At 43.8% G+C, this 23,241-nt stretch overlaps 1 protein-coding gene across 4 annotated transcripts in view; it reads right to left on the bottom strand.

Annotated features, from left to right (window-relative positions):
- ARHGAP22 (Rho GTPase activating protein 22) overlaps positions 1-23,241 on the bottom strand; it is a 986,960-nt gene that overhangs the window by 29,222 nt on the left and 934,497 nt on the right. For all 4 annotated transcript variants that reach the window (XM_069611165.1, XM_069611166.1, XM_069611167.1 and 1 more), the window contains one exon: positions 9,812-10,694. In XM_069611165.1, coding sequence (XP_069467266.1) covers positions 9,812-10,694 — 883 coding nt within the window. The remainder of the gene's footprint in view (positions 1-9,811; positions 10,695-23,241) is intronic.

Below are 23,241 nucleotides of genomic sequence, written 5' to 3'. Positions count from 1 at the left end.
TTTAACGAAATTCCCGATTTGACCTTACGAACCGGAATGTACGTTAAACAATTAACATTATGAAAATTAGACGTGGCTAATGAGAAGAGAACTACAGTTCCCGATTGCCCCGGAGTCTGCTGTGGTACAGCTTGCGAGCGATTGGTTTTTGCGCTCACATGACCGCGATGCCGCTACCAATCAACAGAGTTGGCTTTCCAAAACATTTAACATTATGAAAATTAGATGCGGCCAAGAGAACCAGGGTTCCCGACTGCCCTGGAGTCTGCTGTGGCTCAACTTGCGAGCGATTGGTGTTTGCGCTCACGTGACTGTGATGCCGCTTTCGAAATGACGGAGCGGTACCCAAGCACGGAAGAGAGACTACATCTCCCGAGTCACTTTGAGCTGTTTTTGTAGTTCACGCTTGACCATGTGACCAACCCGCGACTACAATCAGATAAATAGAAACACAAAATGGCGCATAACAAACACGGACGATAGCAGCGGCATGGAAAAGAAAAGAAGGTAAGCGGTGGCAATCAATAGCCCCCCCAAAAACCTTGTTATCCACTCGAGTGGGTTCACCGTAGGAGTAATATTTAAAAATTAAAAAGGGAAATTAAAAAGGGAAAGGAAAGCAAGATTGATGCTATACCAAAGGACTGTCTAGGAAGGAACTTGGTTCTAATTCCCTAGTTTATGAGACTACATATTTGGTAATGATCAGAATCCTTATAGCGGATTGGATACGGTTATATATAGAGACAGACGTTGAAAATCAACCTGTATAGAGTGGAGATGAGTCCAGATGGACTGAGATGTAGCGCACAGGACATTTTTGGAAACATAAAACCCTGTACTCCCCATTCTCCATTTTTAGGAATTAATACTGAGAGACGCAGGCTACCTGACAGGAAGAATCAAGACACCTATAGCTGTGTTCCAACAGAGAACAGGCATAACTACAAATGCCAGAATAAGAGGTAAGATGTGCCTTACTCCTGAATGATGACTTAAATATATGTCCAGTAGTTTTTAGTAGTACTCGGAGACTGATGACAGTCCACCTATCTCTTTTTGTTGTTTGTCCTGTAGGACTCAGGGATTGACCCAACTAAGCTGGTCCGAGACCTGAAGACATCCTCAACATTCTTCTTAGCATTGAAGAATTTCCAAGGGAATATTTCATTTATTAATATTCGTCCTGAAGAAAGCGGCCACTTGCGAATCCCGCTGAAACCGGTTGACTGTTATAGCAGGATCCGGTGGATAACCCAGACCACAATACCCCTACATATTAAGTAAAGGGCTTGCAAAAAGAAATCCAAATGTTATCACAACTCCATTTGCTTTCCACAGTCTTAGTACTGTACAGAGCATAAGGAGCTTTTTAATAGAGTTCTATGTGACAAGAATGACATAGAAATCTCTGCTTATAAAAACTTGTGTTTTTGACTTGCATTTTGATAAGCCACATGGCTGGGAGGCGAAAATATTAAAATACAGATATTGACCCCCAAATGTGTGCACTCTGTTTTAACTAATAGGAAAGTGGTTTAGAGAGGACAGGGACAGGTCCGCAACATCCCCTTGCAGTCGGCACATCAGCACCCACTAGGGCTAAGCACCCATGGGCACTAGATTGTCAACACACAGGGCGAAAAAGCTTTTTTACTAGGGACCTAGTGTTAGGAATAACTTTGTAAATAAAATAGCCTTCTGTCACATGTGTTGAAAGAAAACTGGTAGGGCCTGATAAGTTCACCTCAGCTTGCATGAGAATGCAGGTGAGTTCATCAACCTGAAGGGCCAGGTCCAGATGGAGGCATTTAGAAGCTGCCGGGTCTGGTCGTTTGAGTGCTGACATATGGGGATATTGTGTAATTTAACAACAGACTAGTGCCTCTCCAAGGCTGGCAGGGCTGGAGGGTGTCCGGGGGTATGACTGACCCTACTCAAATCTCCTGCCCTCTAGTTTGCCTCTAGGCCTGTAGCCTCTTCCGGGTGGTGGCAATTTCGGTTTAAGAAAGGCAAGCTTTCTGAAGAGAGGAAAAGGTCCAACAACTGCAGGGATGGTAAAAGGAGTGAGTGACAGATCTTCTGAGTTTGGGTTGTCACATAGCTTAAGGATAAATGCACACCGAGACAGATGGCCTCAGTTTACACCCGCACAATAGGCTTCCTCTAGCGTAGTGGTAGCTGAATAATAGATCCATTCATAACCAGGGAATGTTGTTGATACTAAATCCTGGTCAATAATTTAATTTTCAGGTCTTTCTCGTGCAGCATTTTGCTCCTGGGTAAACAGACAGCGCACGCCTCTCCAGGTCAGTGCTTTTTTTGCCACAGATAAAGTTTTCTTCTGTGTCCATTGATTTATAGATGTTTCATACACTAGCTGTAGCCTGTGTTAGAGATTTTGGTTACCCAGTTACACATACTGCATTATGTATGTTTTATATATAGTCCCCATGTCGAATCTGGAAAATGACATTCCCCAAATCCGTGATCGTGGACAAATCACGCCTCCCTCTTTTCCCCTTATTTCTAATATCTGGCTGAAATGAGAGCGCCTGGAAATACGGGTGGTAGATGTATCCGAAGGCCGTGTGCCATCGCTTCCTGCAATGTCACTTGGGACGGGGTCAGTGACATCACTTCCTGTGATGTCAGACGTCAAGGGTCATGTGATGTTACGTCCGCTCGCCTTGGCATTTTGGTGAAACGACGTCCCTGTTTTTGTTGGTGAATTGTCTGTACACACATTCGCTTTCTCCGTCATGCTTTCATTGCTATGTAATTATCCCACTATTCCCGGTCAAAACAGAGCAATTCAATTGTTATACATCTGGAAATTAAGGTGAGGGTCAGAAGAGATACCAATATTAGCCCAATTCAGCAGCCATGCATGGGTTGTGCAATAACTGCTCTTCTCCTCCCGCCCAACCCTTCACTCTTGAATGATCTGGAATGCACCAGAAACAGTGAATTATCAGATTTGCAAAACAAAGGAATTACTGCAGTGGGAGCTTCACAAATAACTGGCAAGCACCCTCCAGGAATCTACCACTCTCCCATCTATGAAGCGCTTCATCTGCCACTTCCTCTTCACCACTACATAAACCACACCATTACTGTCATTTACCATCTTCCAGCCTCCCCCGCAGGTTTCCTGAAGGACATCACTGACCTAATGAAATTTGCATTAATCGAAGGCCAGAAGCTGAAAGCACTGCCTGTAGCTAGATGAGATTTACAGCTAGCTAGTTCAGGAGGCACATTTGAAGAACAGCTGCAGCAACAGATTGCAAATAGAAGCCGAATCATGTGGCCATTAGGTTAGAAATGAAAACATTTGGAATGCAATGAGGAAAGGAGTCAAAGGATCCGTGCTCAGAGGAGCATTCGGGGGTGGGGGAGGGGGAATTCGTTTGGGACACAGTAGCTCCATGAGCAAGAAGAGTCTAGGTAGGATTGGCCAAGATCCAAGAGCAGTGGCAAAGATAACGGTTAAAGTAGGCAGAAATAGAGGCGGTCTGCTTGAGTAGTGCTAGGAGTGTGAGGCCGGCATTGAGAGTGCAGTGAAAAGGTACAGAAGGTGCCGTGAATGAGGAGGCTTTTGATGGCATTGTGTGAGGGGCTTACCAGGCGGATCGATCGGTATGTGGAGACTCCGGTGCACTGTCGTGATCGGGGGGCCTCATCAGGCCCTAACAAGGCCAGACAGGAAGAACCCTGGCCATTAGATGGAGGCCCTATGAGGGGGCCAGCATTCGCCTGCTGGCTCCAGCAATGCTCCAGGGGATATGCTTGTGCCCAGCCAATAAGGGCAGCAGGTGGAGATCACAAGGGCTGATTAGATCAGCTGTAGATGCAGACCACGTGGGGCGGCCATCAGGAAAAGGCCTCGCTGGTCGAGTGAAGTAGGTACCCTCTAGGGGGCGGGGAGGAGTGCAGGGGGATATGGAAGTGCCCCCAACAGCTAGGAAGCACAATGCTCTTTCTGATGCAAAAGAACAAACAATAGATAACATATCAAATTTGATGGGAAGCAATGAGCTTTTTAAAATGGGATACATTCTGACCAGGTTGTGGAGGGGAGTAAATGGAAGTCACCAGGGACAACACACAGGTGGACAATCGGAGATTTTGTAGTGCAGGTAGGCGGAACTGCCAACTATGCTAGTGATGTGACCATGATGGAGAAAGTGCTATAGTGCAGACATGGAAAGCAAGGGACAGTGGCAGGTTGGAGGCAAGGGAAAAATGCTAGCTTGAAGGCACATGCGAGGTAGGTTAAGAGGGTAATTCGGCGACAAGTAGGTAGGCTTTCAGTTTGGCTTTGACCAAATCGGTGTGAACCTTTTCCTCAGATGTCCTGGGAAGAGAATTCCATGCAAGTGGAGCAAAAAGGACGAAAGAGCGGAAGCGAGAGGAAGCATAGGGAGGGTGAGGTGCAACAAGGGTAGACACGGAGGTAGAGCAGGGATTACGAGAAGGCTTTAGAGTTTTAAAGAGGGTAGATATACAGTGGTGCCTTACTATTAATGGTAATACTGCCATACACACAGCTGTTTGTGTTACTGATACTATTGGAACACTATTAGGACTAATACCAAATGTGCTACTGCCTATACAAAAACTACTACTACTGCTGCTGCTCTAACAGGATTACAAGGTATATAGACTTGATGGAAACTAAATTCAAGGTTTAACGTTGCCTCGTTGGTGAGAGATTGTGGATCTGCAGATTGTACTTTTGTTCCCACTCTGATGTCAATTCCTGTTTCGAGGATTGACAGTAGTTCACAAAATCCCCGACAATCTAAGAATGATGCTAAGAGAAAGGGATTAAGATCAGGGGGTGTTTGCTGGGAAAAGGTCACAAGCTAAAACATTAATAAGGAACAACATGTTATATTTGTAAAAAAGACAAATGCCACCTATAAGCGGAGGGTAGAGTAATCTGTGAGGGCAAATGAACCTGGGAATTTGCATCAGTGCAATCCCACTTCACCCCTTCTACTGGGCCAGTGATGCTTACCAGGGGCACAGAGTCAATATATAAATCGTGCATGCAGATATTTAGTGTTGTAAATGGATAGTCTGGGGGTAGTCAAGCTGATCATCATTATCTCCTGGGAGTTGGTCATACCATTGGGTTTAGCTTTCACTTTTCCTCTCTGGAATCAGGCGCTGCATCCTTTTGGTGATTTGCGATTTGCACTGTCTGGGTAGACAAACCAGATAGAGCCCTGGTGAAGTAGAGTTCATTAAGGGATAGCCTGCAAGAAAGAAAGACTTTGTTCTGACATGGGAGCAATATTATCAATAAAGGAACCTGGAAAAAAAATCACTTTGGCCCAGCCACTTACACCTTTGACTCCTCCCTTAGAGGGGCAGAGGAGGGATGGGTTGTGCCCTTTTGGGTTCTTGCTATGCCTGTGCCTCTAGTTGAGGTCCCAACCGGTTTGGTGCAAGGATTCATGCTAAAGCTAGGAGCTATTTTGGTACCCTGTAGGGTTTAAAGTCAGCCGCATGCTCAAATGAAATTCCTCTGGGAAACACTCTGGGGGTTGACAGACAAAAAGGCAGTATTTCACTTGTAACTGCCACACATCAGCATGTTGGTTACAATGAAAATAAAGAGTGCAAAATTGAACCTGAATCTGATTGGCAAATACCAAAACTAAAGTCCTACTTTCGAATACAAGTGACTGGATACCCAAAGTGCATTTTTCCCCAAACGAAAATGCCATGGAGAAATGTGTGCATCTTCAACTTAGAACAATGAACACGTGGAAAAAGAATCTCCATTTCCAGAGCAATGTGAATATATTTCAGGATGTAAAGAACAACATTGATGGCAAAAGGCAATTAGATTATATAAAAGGCCTCATGTGTGAAGAAATTCTAACATTTAAAATCACTGGTTTCTGTTCAGAACAATTGGTTTCAGTTTCGGTTCATAACACTCAAACAGTGACTTGCCCCATCAGATGTAAAGGGCAAGCCCTGCCTTCCCCATTTATCTGATAATCTCTTTCAAGCTTCCGCAGAGCCAACTTGTGCTGGACTAAGGCTTTTATGAGGTCAGAAGCTGACCCCTGGGAAAACAGAAGATTCATTTAATGTGTTGAACTCTTAAAATAATATGCTAGGATAAATAATCGACACCTGGAAATTAATAAGATGGCACCTGGGTGGACAATTTAGGAAGAATTCCACAGAAACCAATATAGAGGCCCCGTTAAAAACTAAGCAGCGGCTATTTTTTCACCTCTGTGGTTTGAAGAAGTCCAGAATATTGATGAACCACGAGAGATCATACAGCATACCACAAATAATCAGTGTTATCACGCACATTTACTGGAGGTGTAGTCAAGACTAAAGCACCAACAAAAGAAATGATCCTGTCCCGAAGAAGGCCATGTAACCTCTGTTGAAATGATACTAGAGATAGTATCTAATTTAGTATAATGGCCAAAACATGTCGACTATCTATGTAACTGATAAACTTAAGTCAGTTCGCCTGACCAGAGATCAAGTCAGGTTTGCTCTGAACAAGTCTATGTTATGCGATTTGACATTATTATTTAAACATAATTTGGTCCTCACCTACTCTTATAAAAATTGTAAGAGGCTGTTCTGTGACTAAAGCATAACAGTGACCTAACAGCTTTACTAATACCCCATTTGTGCAAACAAAAAAATGTTCTTGGTCTTATCCGTATTGATTGTTAATATCATTAACGATGTTGTTTTAAATTTAATGTGTAATAGTACGAATAAAAAAGTTTATTTTTCTACATATACAACTTTTGTGCGTCTCGTGGCGGAGATATATGAAAAATCACCCAAAATTTTAAAAGGTGATTCAAGAGTAATCATCAGTCAAGAGTTATTAAGGTGGAGAGAGAGGGGTAATCAGTTTCCCAGTTCTGTTCTTGCATTCTCCCCTTGTGAAAAGGCCATGTGTGATTGGGTTTTCAAACCTTTCTTCCCATCCCCAGTGGCGAGTTTTCGGTTCGTACATGTGCACGTTCCTAGAGAGTGTGCTACAAACACATCCACTCTTCTACAGAGAAATAAGCTTGTCCTGGGGATGAAAAGACAAATTGGCCAATTAGACTAATCTGAGACGAGAGCATCTCTAGTTTTCAATGATCCCCACTCTCCCACTTCCGACAACGGCAGAGGTACATTTGACAGAGGTTGAGCACTGGACTAGGGCATGGATGCCTTGACAAATTTCTTCACAGAATCTCCTTGAATATGGTGGAGTAGTTGGTATGCTGGAGTAAAACAATTTGCATTTTACAAGTTATGGGACCCAGCAAACTGATCCCTGCCTCAACCAATGTGATGCATCAACAGGACTGCTGCACCGTAGGCACTTTAAGGATCACGGATTCATCAGCGCGGGTCCACGACAGTGCAGGTTCTTCAGGGAGAAAAATCGCAGCAAGTGTTCTATGTGAGCTTAAACACGAGGGAAACAACCCAATGGCAAACACTTGTTACATTTTTCTGCAAAGTTCAAGTATTACAAGCATTAAAGATGCAGCACATCAGGGAAAATGTTTCGGCAAGAAATCAAGTTCAAAAGTAAAGCTTACTCCATTTCATCCCTCTAAAAAACCGTTGCATCGGCCTCCAGGCTCCACTGTGCTTGCAATTCCGGTGTGGTTCAAAGTTGAACCCAGTCTTTCTTAAACATTTGTTTTCTTGAGATTTGCAAAAGTACTCAATCATTACCTGCAACCTATCCTCAGAGCAGCATCACTAAGGGCCTGATTCATGGAAGCGTTGTATAAGGGTGCAATGCCATAGGAAAGCGTTCTGTGAATCAGGACCATGTTTGCTTGAGCTTTTACAAATGCAAGCTATTTGAAGTTTTTTTATGCTTCGGGGTTTCTTTCCTATTACTCTTCAGCTTCAAGTAATTACATTATTTAAGAATTGAGCTTCCCGAACAATTGTCTTTATCGTGCACAATTGCATTGCCTATTTTATTATGCCTGCCAAAACAGAGGATGCGTTTTGACCTCTTCCTGCCTACCAAAAAGGGAGCCAGTATAGCTACAGTCACATTTGTCTGGGAGATCCACTTATGTGCGCTGGGCCTAGAGCAACCGTACTAGTTACTGACAGTATTGTGATGTTCCAACTTGCTACCTTCAATCACCATCATCTATGTCCAGACACACATCAATGTAATCTTGCTCTGCTGCCTTGCCCACAAATCTTCAGGCAAAGATCTGATGTGGCAAAAGTTGAGAACACGGAAAATGACCAGGTAAATATATCCATTTAAAGTAACATCTCTACACAAAAAAATGGAGAAATCAAACATAACCGTAATATTAAGCATTTCTGTTCAGGCGCCGAGTGGTACCGTGCTCTGAAAGGATGGAGGGTCGTAGAGGTGATTGGGGATGACGAGGCTTGCCCACCATTTTGAAATGTTACCTTAACAGCTGGAATTAAGTGCACAGAAGCAGTGCCGAGTAAGGTAGGATATTCTCCTGGTACTACGAAGTAAGAAACCAAGAACACGTTTTTAAAGCAAACGAGTCTGGGCTACAACAATTTACCAGAATCCATAGGAACACCTGTGTGGGGCACAACACCCTTCACGGTCAGGCCTGCATTCACCCTCATGGTCAGCCTTGACACCAATTCGAATCAGAAAATAGGCCACTACGTAGTTACACAATGAGGTAAAGTACGGCCATAGGACATGGGTCAGAGGTGGACTGGGAACTAAAAGAGGCCTGGAAATATTTTTCAAAGTTCCCCCATAGTACACAGTGTGAGCAAGCCCAACCCCTTCCCCATAAGACCATGTGGGCACAAGAGCGGCCCATGATGCAGAGACCCACGGCGGAAACTCCCAAGTTCCCTGAAGGCAAGTCCACCCCAGGCAATGGTTCAAACCTGAAGACAAGCACTCTTTTGAATAGTACTGCCCAGGAAACAGCCACCATGTGGGGACTCTTCGGCAGGGCTATTGCAGACTCATGGGAACCAGACAACACCTCCTACATGCATTCCCAGTTTGATGCCACAGTTTGAGTGGAACCCGACATCTTCCTGGCACTTAAATGGCACCTCAACAAATGTATCCACAAGGCCGGCCCTCTCTCTACTCTCAGGCCAATTGGGGCCTCAGCAGCGTTATTCACCTTGCTTTGGTAAACAAATGTAAAGTTACACATACACACCATATAGGTGAACACAGGAAAGGTGGGGCAGGCGTCTGGACAGCTTCCAGGGAAGCTATCCATGCTGTAATGTCTGAGTCCCGTTTAACCGGTCAACCTTTAGTCTGTTAGTTACTGACCAAGAAGAGGGGCACGCACACGAACATGGCAGACATTTTGAAATAATGTCTCTTTCTAAAGGGAAAATCTATCATTTAGTTCTTCATGTTCAGTTTGTTCATACAAAAAATCCTGCAGGCATGATCATTTTCACAGGCTCATTTGTTTGCTAGCTTTCAATCTCACATAGGTCTTTATTTTGACAGCTGCATATAGGAGAATATTTATTAAAGGAATCATTCCTGCAAGTGTTTGTTTCTTTAACAATATGTATTTCTCATGTACCCAACAGTATCCCAAACACTTCCACTAACTAAATTGACAAACAGAATGATTTCTGCCGTTTCATTGCTTTCAAATGTGTCTCTAAAGAAAGGTTTTGGTAACAAAAACATAATTCCTCTAATCAGTTTTCGGGAGCATTCAGTGCAGTGGATTTCAGTGAAAATCTTGGTAAAGTACTGTTCATGTGGTGTATTGTGAATTGCATGTGGTCTCCTTACCTTTGTATCCTGGTTTCGTACTCGGACCTCTGTTTCTCCAGCTCGGTCCTCAGATCGGTCACCAGGCCCTGCATAGCTCGGGAACAGCGGGCTGGGTCCTTGAGTGCGGTTGCTGGGTGGCTGCGTTCACTGCTGCTTTCACTGCTGAAGCATACCTGCAACCTCTCGAAGCTGCTGTCCATGCTTTTCACCTCACTCTGAGACAGCGACGACAGCCCTGGCCAATCAGTTTTTGTGCCCATGAAGGCAGAAGAGTTACTCCCGCGGCAGGCGGGGCAGCTACTGACGGAGTCCGAATTGGAAAGTTCACAAGAGGAAGAGGACCATGTGCTGCAGCCCACACTGTGTGCACTTAGGGAAAGGCTTGAGGATGGGACATTATCATAAGTCGAGAATCTTTGCGATGGTCCAGAGTCTTTGACACGTTCAACAGACGATGTCCTACGATGCCCCCTCAGAGATGACAATCCATTTATTAACCAATTTCCACTGGGGGACAGGTTTGGAATATCCAAGTTAGAGCTGCCAAACTTGGGACTAGGGGACCTTCCCCCAGTTGGCTTAAAGGAACATTTCCAGCCTGGCATGGTTTGCATCTTCTTATTCGGACTAGTCGCAGATTGAGTGGTGTTTTTAAGGGCTGATCTGGTGTTGGTGGCCTCGAGGTACGATGTTCTGGAGGTTGGCATTTCTATTTGTTCCACAACAATCTCTTCAGTCCTGCCACTGTCCTCGTCTGCCTCTGAAACTCCATTTGTAGTCATGTGCTGAAACCCAGATCTTGAATCATGGATGTACGCAGAGACATCAGTCCTTGTGGAAGCAAAGAGACGTCCATGTTCTCGGATGAGCACAGTCATTAGGTGCTGAACCTGAGAGGTGCCTGCATAAGAAATAGATGGAGATGGAGGACATGAGGTGCTCACTCTGTATGGATACATTGTAGTATTCATCAAAATCAGACTAGAAGAAAGTGGGAAGAAACTAAGCAACAAGATGCAGGATTTGCACACAGAAGAGCATAGAGATGGGAAGGAGGGAACAGACTGGTGATCAGAGGAGATTCACGAAAAAGTAGGTTGAAAAAAGAAATGACTGATGAAGAGAGAGACAAGAGATGAAAGTTGGGTAAATGGAAGATGGAGGGTGCAAGGACATTAAGAATAAACATAAAAACTGTGGGTATATTATTGGAAAATAGGAAAGCTGAGGGATGACTGAAGAAGGCCTGGCGGCAAGGAAACAATGAGGTCATGAGGGCAATCAGTCAATTTGGGCAAAGCAATGAAACAAGAAGCCAATGCGCAAAAATAAAGGTGTAATGGAAAAGAGTTTACAGATAAGAGGTCACAGGCAGGTCTAAGCCCGTGTGTACATCGCCCCATTCTCTCCGTCACCTGGAATGATGGGGTGCAAAGAAAACAATATATAGAAGGGCACTGCCAACATTGGGGTGAATGAAGTACATATGGTAGGGGAATGGAAGGGATGAGATTAGGACAGACAAACTCATCATTAGGTCAAACTAGATAGTGTCAGGTGCACAATGATGACTGCACTTTGAGACTTGAAATAAAATGGTGACATTTTGTCGGTGAAGAACAGGAGGATTGTAAATGTTACGAAAAGATGTATATAGTACGGCTGGAACATTCTGCAAGTTTAGACCTGGTCACATAAAACAGCAAAGGGTTGTGCTCTGTGTAAAATCAATCTCAAATATATTCATACAGACGGTCAACATTTCCCTTAAATGCTTTAAAATACTAAATGTTGATCTATATAAAAATGTATACGTAGAGAAGTTAGAAAACAAAATTCAAAAACGTTTCATTGATTGTAATAGCGGTCCCAAAACCCATGTAGATACCAATCACATAGTACAAAATGAAAAACAGTTATACAAAAATACAAATACTTTTATTGTGTTAAAATCCTCAAAGTTAAAAGCCTGGGGGGGAGTTATGCAATATACAACAACCAAAAATAGCATCCAAAATACATACAGAGTTTACACAATACAATTACATAAAAAACATCAATGCACAATTCAAAAGTAATCTCCCAACACGTGGGCCTTTGGATTCAATCAGTATTTGATCCCCATTGTGTTGTATTATACAATGCCCGACATGTTTCAGTGCCTAAAATTCATTCACGGAACCTTGTTCAGCGGCACAAAACCCACTAGAATCTATGTCGACTGACAGATGCGCAGCCTGGTCTCCACAGTGTAAACAAATGCCCCAAGCACTAGAGGGTACAACGGGAGACAAAGAATTTATCAACACGATTAGCAGAGCACCACCAACATCACCTTAATTCTCAGATTGCTTCAAATTAAAGAAGCAATCAATACAGTGTTCATAAATGCACCATCAAACACCAAAGTTCAACTGTCATACCTGCTTCTAATGCTTGGTACCCATTTTTTCAGTGCAGTTGTGCACTTATGCTTCTCGAAGTAGGACGAGACAGGGGCGCCGAGTACGTGGGTGCTCTGGGGCCCGGGCACCCCCCCTCAGCAAAATGAAGTCGGGGCTGAACCCCCCCCCCCCCCCCCGGGCCGGAGAGAAGAGACGCAGTATGGATGGCCCTTTGTTCCATCCATACTGTGTCTCTTTGGCGGCCCGGGTAAAAAACGATGTTTAAAAATTGAGGGACGGATGCAATCAAGAGGCTCTTGTTTTGCATCTGTCCCTCAATTTCTAAAAATCGTTTTGGTTTGAGTATACTTCTACATCTGTGCACCCCTCTGCACAGATGTAGAGGTACATCCAACCCAAAACGATTTTTAGAAATGGAGGCACAGATGCAAAGAAAGGCTGTCCCTCAATTTCTCTGCACCCCTCTTGCATTGCATCTGCGGAGGGAGGTGGCAGGGAGAGGGCAAATGAGACTGTTTGCATGTCTCCGTGTGTGTACGTGGTGATGGTGAATGCTATGCTATGGGAGGGGAACAGAGGTGTTGAGGGAGGTAACTCTCCAGAATTCTAAGGAAGGTAACAGCGTGGGAGAGGGTGGGAGTGTGGGGTGAGGTGGGATCAACTTCTTGGGGGGGGTATAGCGGGGTGGGAGGCAGTAGAATGTGATAATTCGGCCTTTTGAAGACCACACAAATCAGCCGAAATAAATCGGTCTTTTTTGTATTTGTTCTTTAAAATGCAGAATTATCACATAGAACCCAGTATGGACCTTGCCATACTGTTGACCTTGTTCAGTGGAATAGTATTCAATGGGACAGCACTTGCCGGGCCTAATGGTGCAGAGCTAATGGGCTTCTATATTTTTAAAGAGACAGTAACAGCACTTCTCAGCAGGGCTGTGTAATCTATTTTCTATTAGAGCTGCCATATTTGAAATGGGGCAATGCTGGTACTCCACAGTTAGCTCGCTATACAGGGCTTCTATAATTGTAATACTATACTTTTATTGCGGCAATGCTAGTTAATCTTAGTGGGGCTGCTTTACAGTGGAGAAACTTTGCTGAAAATGTTGGGGGGGGCATGACCTCTAAAGAAAAGGTGCCCCAGCCAAATGAATGGGGACAAAATAGTGTGCCATGAAAGTTGGGGGGGACAAACACACCCGTCCCCCCCTAAAATTACACCCATGCTGCTTTACTTTTGTTGAGGCAATGCTAGTTTATCTTAGTGGGGCTGCTATGCTTTTGTTGAGGCAATGCTAGTTCATCTTAGTGGGGCTGCTATACTTTTGATGGGACAACATCAGCACTTCTCAGTTGAGCTGCTACACTCTTATTGACAAGGCCGCAGCACTTCTCAGCAGATTAGTTTATTTTTATTGGTTATTTATAATGCGCGTAATAATACCCAGAGGTTTCTAAGCGCGGACCGAGGGATTGAGCCTGTGTTGAGCAGACCGAGGGATCGAAGCTGTGTTGCTCCATGTCGTCTTGCTTTCAAGGTGAGCACTTTGCCCCTAAGCTATCCTCCCGAGACTCTGAAGATCTGAAGTACATTTAATGATACAGAACCAGAACTATTGAGCAAGTCTAATATCTTCATAATCATCAGAATAACTCGTCATACAAGAGCTAATATTTAAAGGGATGGAATTACTCAGAATGTAGCAGCACTATTCAATAACCCAAAGTGCTTAAGCATAGTTAATGTGAAAATACTACACGTCTCACCATTGGGACAGTACTGCCACTTCTCTCAGAGGCTTCTACACCTTTTATGGGGCAGCACTGATCGCGCCTACAGGACAGCTTCACTTTTAATGGCACTTCTCAATGGGGCTGCTATACTTCAATAGGAAATGCCCAACACTACTTGCAGGGAATTGCATACTCATGATGCCACCGAAGCAGCACACCCACCCACCACAGCTGCTTTATTTTTAATGGCACAGTGCGTGTACTTCTCAGCCACTCTGCTTTACATTTAAACAGACTGAATTGTCATTTCTCAGCATGACTGCAACACTATACCATTGTGTTCTGTATGTTGAGTGCTTCTTCACCACAAATGTGGGTTCATGGCACTCTCCCAGTGTCTAAATAGTACATCTGGCTACATTCAATTGGCAACAGGCATGTCCCGAGCTGCCTGCTGTACATGAGCTGCCGCTCAGAATGTCGGAAGCCGTGATGGGGCAAAGGATAGAAGGCTCGAGCCCCTAGGATAGCAGAATCAGCAGGGTCTTAAAACCTGCCCACTCATTCTGGAGTAAGGGTCCAGGGGGCAAAATGAGCCTGATCCCACATACAGGGGGTTGTTATCCCGTTATCTCTCCTGAATGAAAGAATGAGCTCTCTCAGACACAAGTTATCACCCCTGCACACACAATGAATGAATATGGTATGGATCTATAGATCGAGAAAACTGGAGTGATAATTCAGAGTGTTTTAACAGAAATATAAGGGTCTTCCCAGATGGGAGACTGGCTCCATTGATATACATGGGGCCACTGAGATGACCAAGAGTGAAACTGTATGTTCAGTTGTGAGATTACCAGCAACGGGTATATTATTCCCCAAGGAGTGAGGTGCCCACTCAATATATCACACTGTTTAAAGGTGTGAGACCCATCTGGAATGCTTGCCCAAAGAGCCTTGGCCAGAGTTTCACACTGAAGTGAGCATGTGATCCGGGGTCTACAGCCCACACACACGCATGGGATTCCCATGCACCCACTAGTGAGATTTGCACCAAATTAGTGAGATTGTGCTCCAAGGAAGGAGGCACATACACAGTCTTTGCTCTGAGGTTTGACACAATCACAGGATGGGATGGCATTTCCTTCTCCCATTCAAGTTGTGTTGCTCTGCCTTTTGAGGGCTACTACAACGTGGATGATTATAGAGGGGTGGATTAGGGGCAGTGTTGGCCTACTGGAATTCAACTGGAAGGCTTAAACCTCCTTCTTACTTGACTTTAGTATATGCAGTACATGCTAGCCAATGTTTCCACTGTTCTGTGCCCCCCCCCTTACTCCCTCGCACCAAGTTGGCGACTACGTGCAAATGCGGTCATATAACTGCTGGTGATGTCACTTCCTATATTTGGGCACCCCCCGAGAAATTCATAAGTCGGCTCCCCTGGGGCAGGAAATTGTTCCCAAAGGGATGGTCTCGTGAGATGACCTCTACCAGAACACTACAAATAAATAAGACCAGTATGGGTATATTTTCCATGTGTTTAGCTTAACTCATATTCCCCATACTCAAACATTCTACACAGCCCACCTGTTTGTTGAAGATCCAAAAACAGTCTCGCGCCCACAGGTAGGCGAACGTGCAATGACTTCACGAATGCCCTCGGATTTTATTTCCACAAGCTATCCGTGAAGGAATACACCAAGAAAGGGCTGTTACCCCAAAAAAACACATTTAGATCAAGCAGCTGCTTCAAGATCACTTACACAGGATATTTACCACCAAACCATCTTTATCAACACCTTCCCAGTGTGTCTTGGAGGTATATACGAACAAAACAATTTTTTCAAACCAGACAACCCTCCCACATTGACCGGAGGGAACCCGTCCATTTACACAATATACATTTTTGTCTCTTAGAAAAACAAACCAAAGACCCCAAAACTACAGACCCCAAAGGACCTGCATGCAGTTACACATCCCCCCCATGCTTAGCGTTTATTGCATAGCATGTTTCAAAATAACCAGTCTATCAAGCCATATCTCATAACAATGGGGATGGAACAGACTACAAGGCAAACACTAGGTGCAAAACGGAAGCAAGCTGTCTGTTTTTCACTTGCAAACGACTTTCTCTTATGCAATAAACCACGTATTCTGTGGCGAGACAAAACACCAGAAAAATGAAGAAGACGCCAATGAAATCACTCAACATTTCCTCTGTCCAGCAGTGCCTCTATTCACACCAAAACTTAAACCCACTCATGGATTACAGGGTTTAAGTAACTCGGCAAGACTGCCGAGATAGAAGAAAGACTCAATAGACTGGTTATTTTGAAACATGCAATGCAACAATCGCTAAGCATGGGGGAAATGTGGGTCCTTTGGGGTCTGTATAATTGTTTTTTTTCCTTCTAAGAAACAAAAATGTATATTGTGTTAATGGATGAGTTCCCTCCGGTCAGTGTGGGGGGGTGCTGCCTGGGTTTGAAAAAAATCGTTTTATTGTGTATACCTACAAGACACACTGGGAAGGTATTGATAAAGATTGTTTGGGGCAAATATCCAGTGGAAGTGATCCTGAAGCAGCTCCTTGATCTAAATGTGTTTTTTTGGGGGTAAGAGCCTTTTCTTGGTGCATTTCTTCACGGATAGCTTGTGGAAATAAAATCTGAGGGCATCCGTGAAGTCATTGCAAGTTTACCTACCTGGGGGAGCCAGACTTTTTGGGATTTTCAACAAACAGGTGGGCTGTGTAGAATGTGAGTAAAGCTAAACACACGGAAAATATACCCTTACTGGTCTTATTTGTAGTGTTCTGGTAGAGGTCATCTTACGAGACCCTCTCTTTTGGGAACAATTTCCTGCCCTACTTCGTGTAGCATGACTGCACTGAAAAAATGGTTACCAAGCATTAGAAGCAGGTACAACAGTTGAATGGTGTTTGAAGGTGCATTAATGAACACTGTATTGATTTCTTCTTTAATTTGAATCAATCTGTGAATTAAGGGGATGTTGGTGGTGCTCCACTAACAATGTTGATGAATTCTTTGTCTCCCGTTCTACCTTCTAGTGCTTGGGGCATTTGTTTATACTGTGGAGACCAGGCTGTGCATCAGTCGATGTAGATTTTAGTGGGTTTTGTGACCTCTGAAGAATGTTCTGTGAATGAATTTTAGGGACTGAAAGATGTCTGGCATTGTATAAAACAACACAATGGGGTCAAATACTGGTTGAATCGTAAGGCCCACGTGTTGGTAGATTTTTTTTGATTTGTGTATTGATGTTTTTTATGTCATTGTATTGTGTACAGTAGATATGTATTGTGGATGCTATTTTTGGTTGTTGTATGTTGTATATTGTAAACTCTTCCCAGGCTTTTAACTTTTGAGGATTTTAAACACAATAAAAGTATTTGTATTTTTGTATAACTTTTTCATTTTGTACAATGTGATTGGCATCTACGTGGGTTTTGGGACAGCTATTACAATCAATGAAAAGTTTTTGAATTTTGTTTTGTTTTCTCTCTTCTCTATATATAAAAGTTTGGTTTCCCCAGTTAGTAGAGAGATAGCCCTGCAGCACGTAGCCATGGTCTGATCTGGGGCACATAACCATATTGTTATACCACTGATCTATATAAACAAACAGACCCTCCTGCCCCTTATGTTATGGCCAATTGAAACCAATAAATAAAATTCGGCAACTACTCGCTGTATGGGCTGTATTTATTTTAAGTTTGTTTGGTGGATTCCAGGGGTAGGGAGTGTGGATCAATGAGATTCCCTGGGTGTCCTTGGTAAAAAAAAAAGGGGGTCTATTGACAATCGAGCCTGTGTCTCCAACTAGAAATGCTTAACAGCAGCTCCTACTGTAATAATCTAAGAGATGCATAGTGTTAGAGGGACGAGTAAAGCGCATGTACACAATGGAAAGGTATCTCGGCAGAACAAGCTTCAAGCTGTATAGAAGCAGAGACATTTGGAATCTACCTTGGGAAGAGAAAGGTTAGGTTTTCAGTGCCTGAATCTGAACGATCAGCTAACTGATGAAGATTTATCGGTATAGAAATCCACAAGCCAAGAGCTGGTAATGAGAAGGACTTGCCAACTGTGGAAATCCAGAAGGAGTCAGACTAGAAATTAACATTTCAAAAGTGTTTATTTGAAATAAAGAGAAAACGCCTACTCGACTATTGCTGCAAGGGATTTCTCCTGCCCAACAACTTAACTAAGGGTGCTTGTCAATTGTCAAAATCAAAATAGTCCTCAATCCAAAACACAACCTCTCTTCCCCCTCTGTCTCTGGTTCTACATTGTCATCCTTCACAACGCCAGCCCTGCAGCATCTTTCTCTCATTCTGCTCTCTCTGCACGCTACCGGTGGCTCAGCAGTGTAGGTTGGCCGCACCCCTCCAGGACACTCGCCTCTGCATAGGATTCTTCCCACTCCATTCCTGCTTGGTCTCTTTATTCTCGCCGCCGTATCCCCCATGGTGTGTGTGGATCTCCATCAGCTGTTGACTTCACAAAAATCCCAGCATTGCCTTCAGCCAAACATCCTGGAGTAATGTTAGTATGTTGGGTATGCCAATCCATAGAAATAATATTCATCTTTTCTATTCCCATATTGGCAGATACTGTGCTCTTTGTAGAGAGTTCCTGGTAGGAATCGGAGTCCTTGTCACCTAGAGGGGAGTCACTCCGACCGAGGTCCCACATTCCCACACCCCTAAGGAAGGTCTTGCTTAGCAGACTCGCCTCCCTAGCCTCAAAGGGGGTGGCCCCCCCCCTGGGAAGAAGGGACAGACGGATTTGTCACACTTCATCTAGAGAGTTTAAATCCAGGAACAACCAACAGCTCCAAGGAAGCAGAGCATAACTTCCTAATAGGGGTATAGGAGGCAAGGCTATTCCGTATAAACATAAGGCCTTGAACTTGCATAGCATGGTGAACCAAACAAGTGCCTTAAACTAGATTGCATGTGTTACCAGTGGATGGCACAAAGCACCGAGGGAGGGAGAAACATGTTCTCTTCATTCAAAAGTGATAAGCATCCTGGCTGCAACGGTTCTGTGGTATTTGAAGCCCAGATGAATAGCATTGCAGTATATCAGGTCGCTAGAGATGAAAGCATTTACCAGCTGGAGCTTATGTGGGAGGCAGAAATAGTATAAGAATCAACACAGATTGCACAGATAGAAAGAAGTAGAGACCAAGACACCACAAAGCTCACGTGTTGCTTTAAATGCGGCATAACACGCAAGTTACAAACTTGGGATGTCAGTGAGTGGCACACTTACAATGATAAAGGCCAGTGAAGACCTGAGTGTAGAGGGTTCAAATAGTTGAGCGGTCAGCGATCGGTGCACCGCACAACATGTCCTCAGTTTTGGTAGCATTAAACTTGAACTTATTTTGGTTCATACCGAGGCTGACCACCTCCATACAGTGCATCAAGCTCACACCAGCATATGGCCCCCAAATAGTGGACATGCTTGGTGCCTTCAGCATACATTTAGAAAGAGTTTATATAGTTGGATGTCGGCCATCAAACCCCTCATGCAGAAGGTTAAGCAAGTGGCTCAGCAAAGAGCCCTGTGACACTTTCCATGTAACTTCCTCAGCCGTGCCGTGTCAAATGACAGAAAGGCAACCGACAGTCCAGTCAAAAAATTGCAACAGGGTGAATGCTTGGTGCAGGAAGCATAAACGGAAGATGCGATCCAGGAGGATGGTCAACACTGGTTGAGTGTGGAAAGCTGCAGGAAGATCTAAAAGAATTAGGACTTTAACACTACTGCCATCCATCATCCTCTGAGGTCATTGATTGCTGTAATAACGAAGGATACTGTATTGTGATTAGATATAAACTTAATGACGGTCAAGAGGGTGTACATCCTCAGCAAATGCTTGAAGTTAAAATGTGGCATTTGCCTCCATTATCTTGCCTTGATAGTGAAGCTGGGAGCGGAGTACAAATGTATAAGGCTGCTCAAAGTGGAACTACTATTGCTCTTTTGAGTCCGATGCCAGCAGAAGAATATACATTAATAACGACAGAGAGGTCTGGCACTACTACAGTATGTGCTGCATTTCGATAGTGTGAAGGACAGGGCTTGTGATAAGATCCAGTGGTATAGTGAGAGTCAATTCCAAAAGCTGCAATTTGGATATCTGAGAAAAAACACAAAATGAGAAATAGGTTGGAGTCAAACATTTGAAAATAGACGGATGGAGAGGATACCCAGAGTGAGATTTGCTTTTAAAAGAATTAGACACATTTAGGATCACGTTGTCCACTCACTGTGCAGAAGGGATAGAATTATCATACCTGAAATGCTGGGTTTACCTACATTCTGGGGTTAATTATAATGAGCGATTAGGTGGAACCAACAATTCAATAATTGAATACATGGTATAGATTAAGCTATATAGCAGCAAATATTGAATCCTTTCCTCCATTTCCGGCAATATTAATAGATATGGACGTTATTACATTTGTTTACTTAAAACCTTTACTAAACATACTGAAGCGTCTACATGTATAGCAATTATTCATAATGAACACTGATTAAGATAGTCACCATTATCCACCGGGCGTTAATACAGTACACTTCCTTATCAAGATGGCACCCATGAAGACCACAACATAACAGTTACATGTATAAGCATCCACAAGTACACGGCCCGACAAGCTCGCGCTGCATGCATAGCCACATTTTAGCAGAACAAGCGTTTCAAAAAAACGGCTCCCCTTTGCATAGCTGTCTTGGTGCAGGTGCAAGGTCTACAAGGCATGGATTGAACAGAAACGGGCACTTCCTAAAAGTGCGAGAGCCCTAGCAGGCTTTGCTGTTATTTGTAATGGACGTGCCATCCTCATTCTAAATAATTTGGTTAATCCTATGACCATTTTCAGAACAATGCCACATAAATAATATATTGGTTACCGCTTTGGTGTAACGGACCGATATGATGAGATGGACGTCCTTACTTAATTGTCCCCAACAAATACAACCAACTAAACAAGATGATCATATTTTGCTCTAAGTAATGCGGGAGGAAGATAAAGAAAGGGTCTACTTGTCTATAGTAACATTCTAATATTTGCTATAATTATTTTTGATGTGTTTTCTCGTGACAGATAACAATATCAGTGGGTATATGTAAGGGTGCAGTAGTAAGACTCCGACACAGAGAGGTCATAGTGATTAACAGAACCTTAAGTGAGAAAATTAAAAGAAAACCCTATCTTGCCCTAACTCTAAGAGGGGTGTCCCTGCCTCAACCAAAATAACTAGTGTTAGAATGGACATTTGGACACTTGCTTTTGGACAATGTCAGAATCCTAACTCTGTCCATCACATTATAAGTTTAAACTAAATGAAAAGGTCTTTCTAGCCCAAAGGGATCGACTCCCTTCCCACGGACAAAAAAAGGCAGTTCTGGAATCTTCAGTTCCTCAAGTGTTGGGGAATATCTCCCTTGCCCAGCTTTACTCAGGCTTCTTGTAAAGTTCATCAACTGCGGGGGGGGGGGGATGTTTCCCTGCTCCTGCCTTCTTCAGTCTCTGGGTCCCTGGCCCGGATTTGAAGACCGGGTTCCTGTTCATCACGCACAATTGCAAAGAGGAGGAGTTTGGATATGTCGCCAAACTGTGGTGGGTCACCTACCTTGGTTGGCAGAGGGCGAGTATCATGCCTTCATCGAGCACTTAGATGACCTGGGTAGCGTGACACTGCTCCTTGTACCCAGACAAAATGCAGGAAATAGAAATTGCTGTTTGTACAGCTAACCCATTTCTCTCCTCGCACACTGCACCTTCGCAACTTAGTAGAAGGCACGGTTGCACTCCACACACCCTGCACACACATACAACAGTAACACAATTACACATCACTTCTGCCATAAGAATGAAGCTATTTTTTATAAACAGTAGCTTCCAACATAAATCTCCAATCACCCCCCCCACCCCCTGTAGCCCATAGTATTCGTCAGCTGCACCCATACACGCTTCACTTAGACATGATGACTACCACGACCTTGGCCACTCTCGCATATCTTTAATGGCTGAAATGCACACACTCATAATAGCACATCCAAAATGTCCCCAAATATTCTAGGCTCAAGTCCCTCTGAGGGCGTTCAACCAAAAGCGTGTTGGGACCATATTTATAATGAATGAATGGTTCCCTCCTACCAGGAACTGCGAATATATATATATATATATATATATATATATATATATATATATATATATATATATATATATATATATATATATATATATATATATATATATATATATATATATATATATATATATATGTACTTACAAGCTGTGGTGGGTCCCTGACCCTGGTTGGCAGATCTGGCTTCCTCCTACCAGGTACTGTGATGTCACATACAGACTTGGTTTACTCCCCTGCCAAGTATTGCCTTCATGTATATCACTCTCATAGTTCTCTTTGTGGTTTCTTGATTTCATATACAGGCTTGGTTTTGTGTATGCCGGTCCCAGACTTGCACTGCAGGTTTTTGCCAGTACCTCACTCCACTTGTTTCACTTTTCTGCCAAGTGATATCATCTTGTTTAAGTTTTCTAAAAGTCCCTCACTTCAAACAGGGTCCAAGACCCAATTATGTGGCTTCTTTTGCTGTCTTGCTCTCTCAAGTTGTCTCTGCCACCGCCCTGTCCATCAGAGACCTTATTTTGTGGTCGGTGATGGTCTTGGGTCCTACTGTGCACCTGCCATCTGCAGTGGGCTTCCCCTGCTTTCCTTGCTCTTCTGCAGGTGCCAGCGGCTCCGCCTTGCCCGCTTCTTTCTTGTCGGCATGGGACCGTTCCTCCACAAGTGCCGACCTTTGGGGATGATAGGAGCATCTTCCTTGCTGTTCGTTGTGCTGTCCCTGCACACTGGACCAGCCTGACCGCAACCTCCTTGCATGGCTCCTTGGTCTGCCTCGCTCCTCTTCTGAACGTACTAACTCGCAGTTCATCCAGGACGTGCTTGACACTATCAAAATCTTCTGCGCTTTTAACTTGGTTCTTTCCAATCGGCAGTCAAGAACCACTAGAATGGGCTAAGTGATTCTGGGAGGTACTCTGTACTGCTCCGTGCCTCCTCATCACAGTACTGATAAGGTTGCGATATTGTGACTCACTAGAGATCTTCCTCATCTCACTGCTTCTGGCTTACTATAGAAGTACATGGGTTAGGAGGGTACGGAAAGAGTGGGAGTGTAATATAGATGTAGGTGTTAAGCAGATACTTCATTCTCCCACGATAATCTTCACTGGTCC

Source organism: Ambystoma mexicanum, chromosome 8 (genome assembly GCF_040938575.1).
Source record: "Ambystoma mexicanum isolate Mex_15411 chromosome 8, UKY_AmexF1_1, whole genome shotgun sequence".
Classification (NCBI taxonomy): Eukaryota; Metazoa; Chordata; class Amphibia; order Caudata; family Ambystomatidae; genus Ambystoma; species Ambystoma mexicanum.
This window is presented reverse-complemented; position numbering and strand designations above follow the sequence as displayed.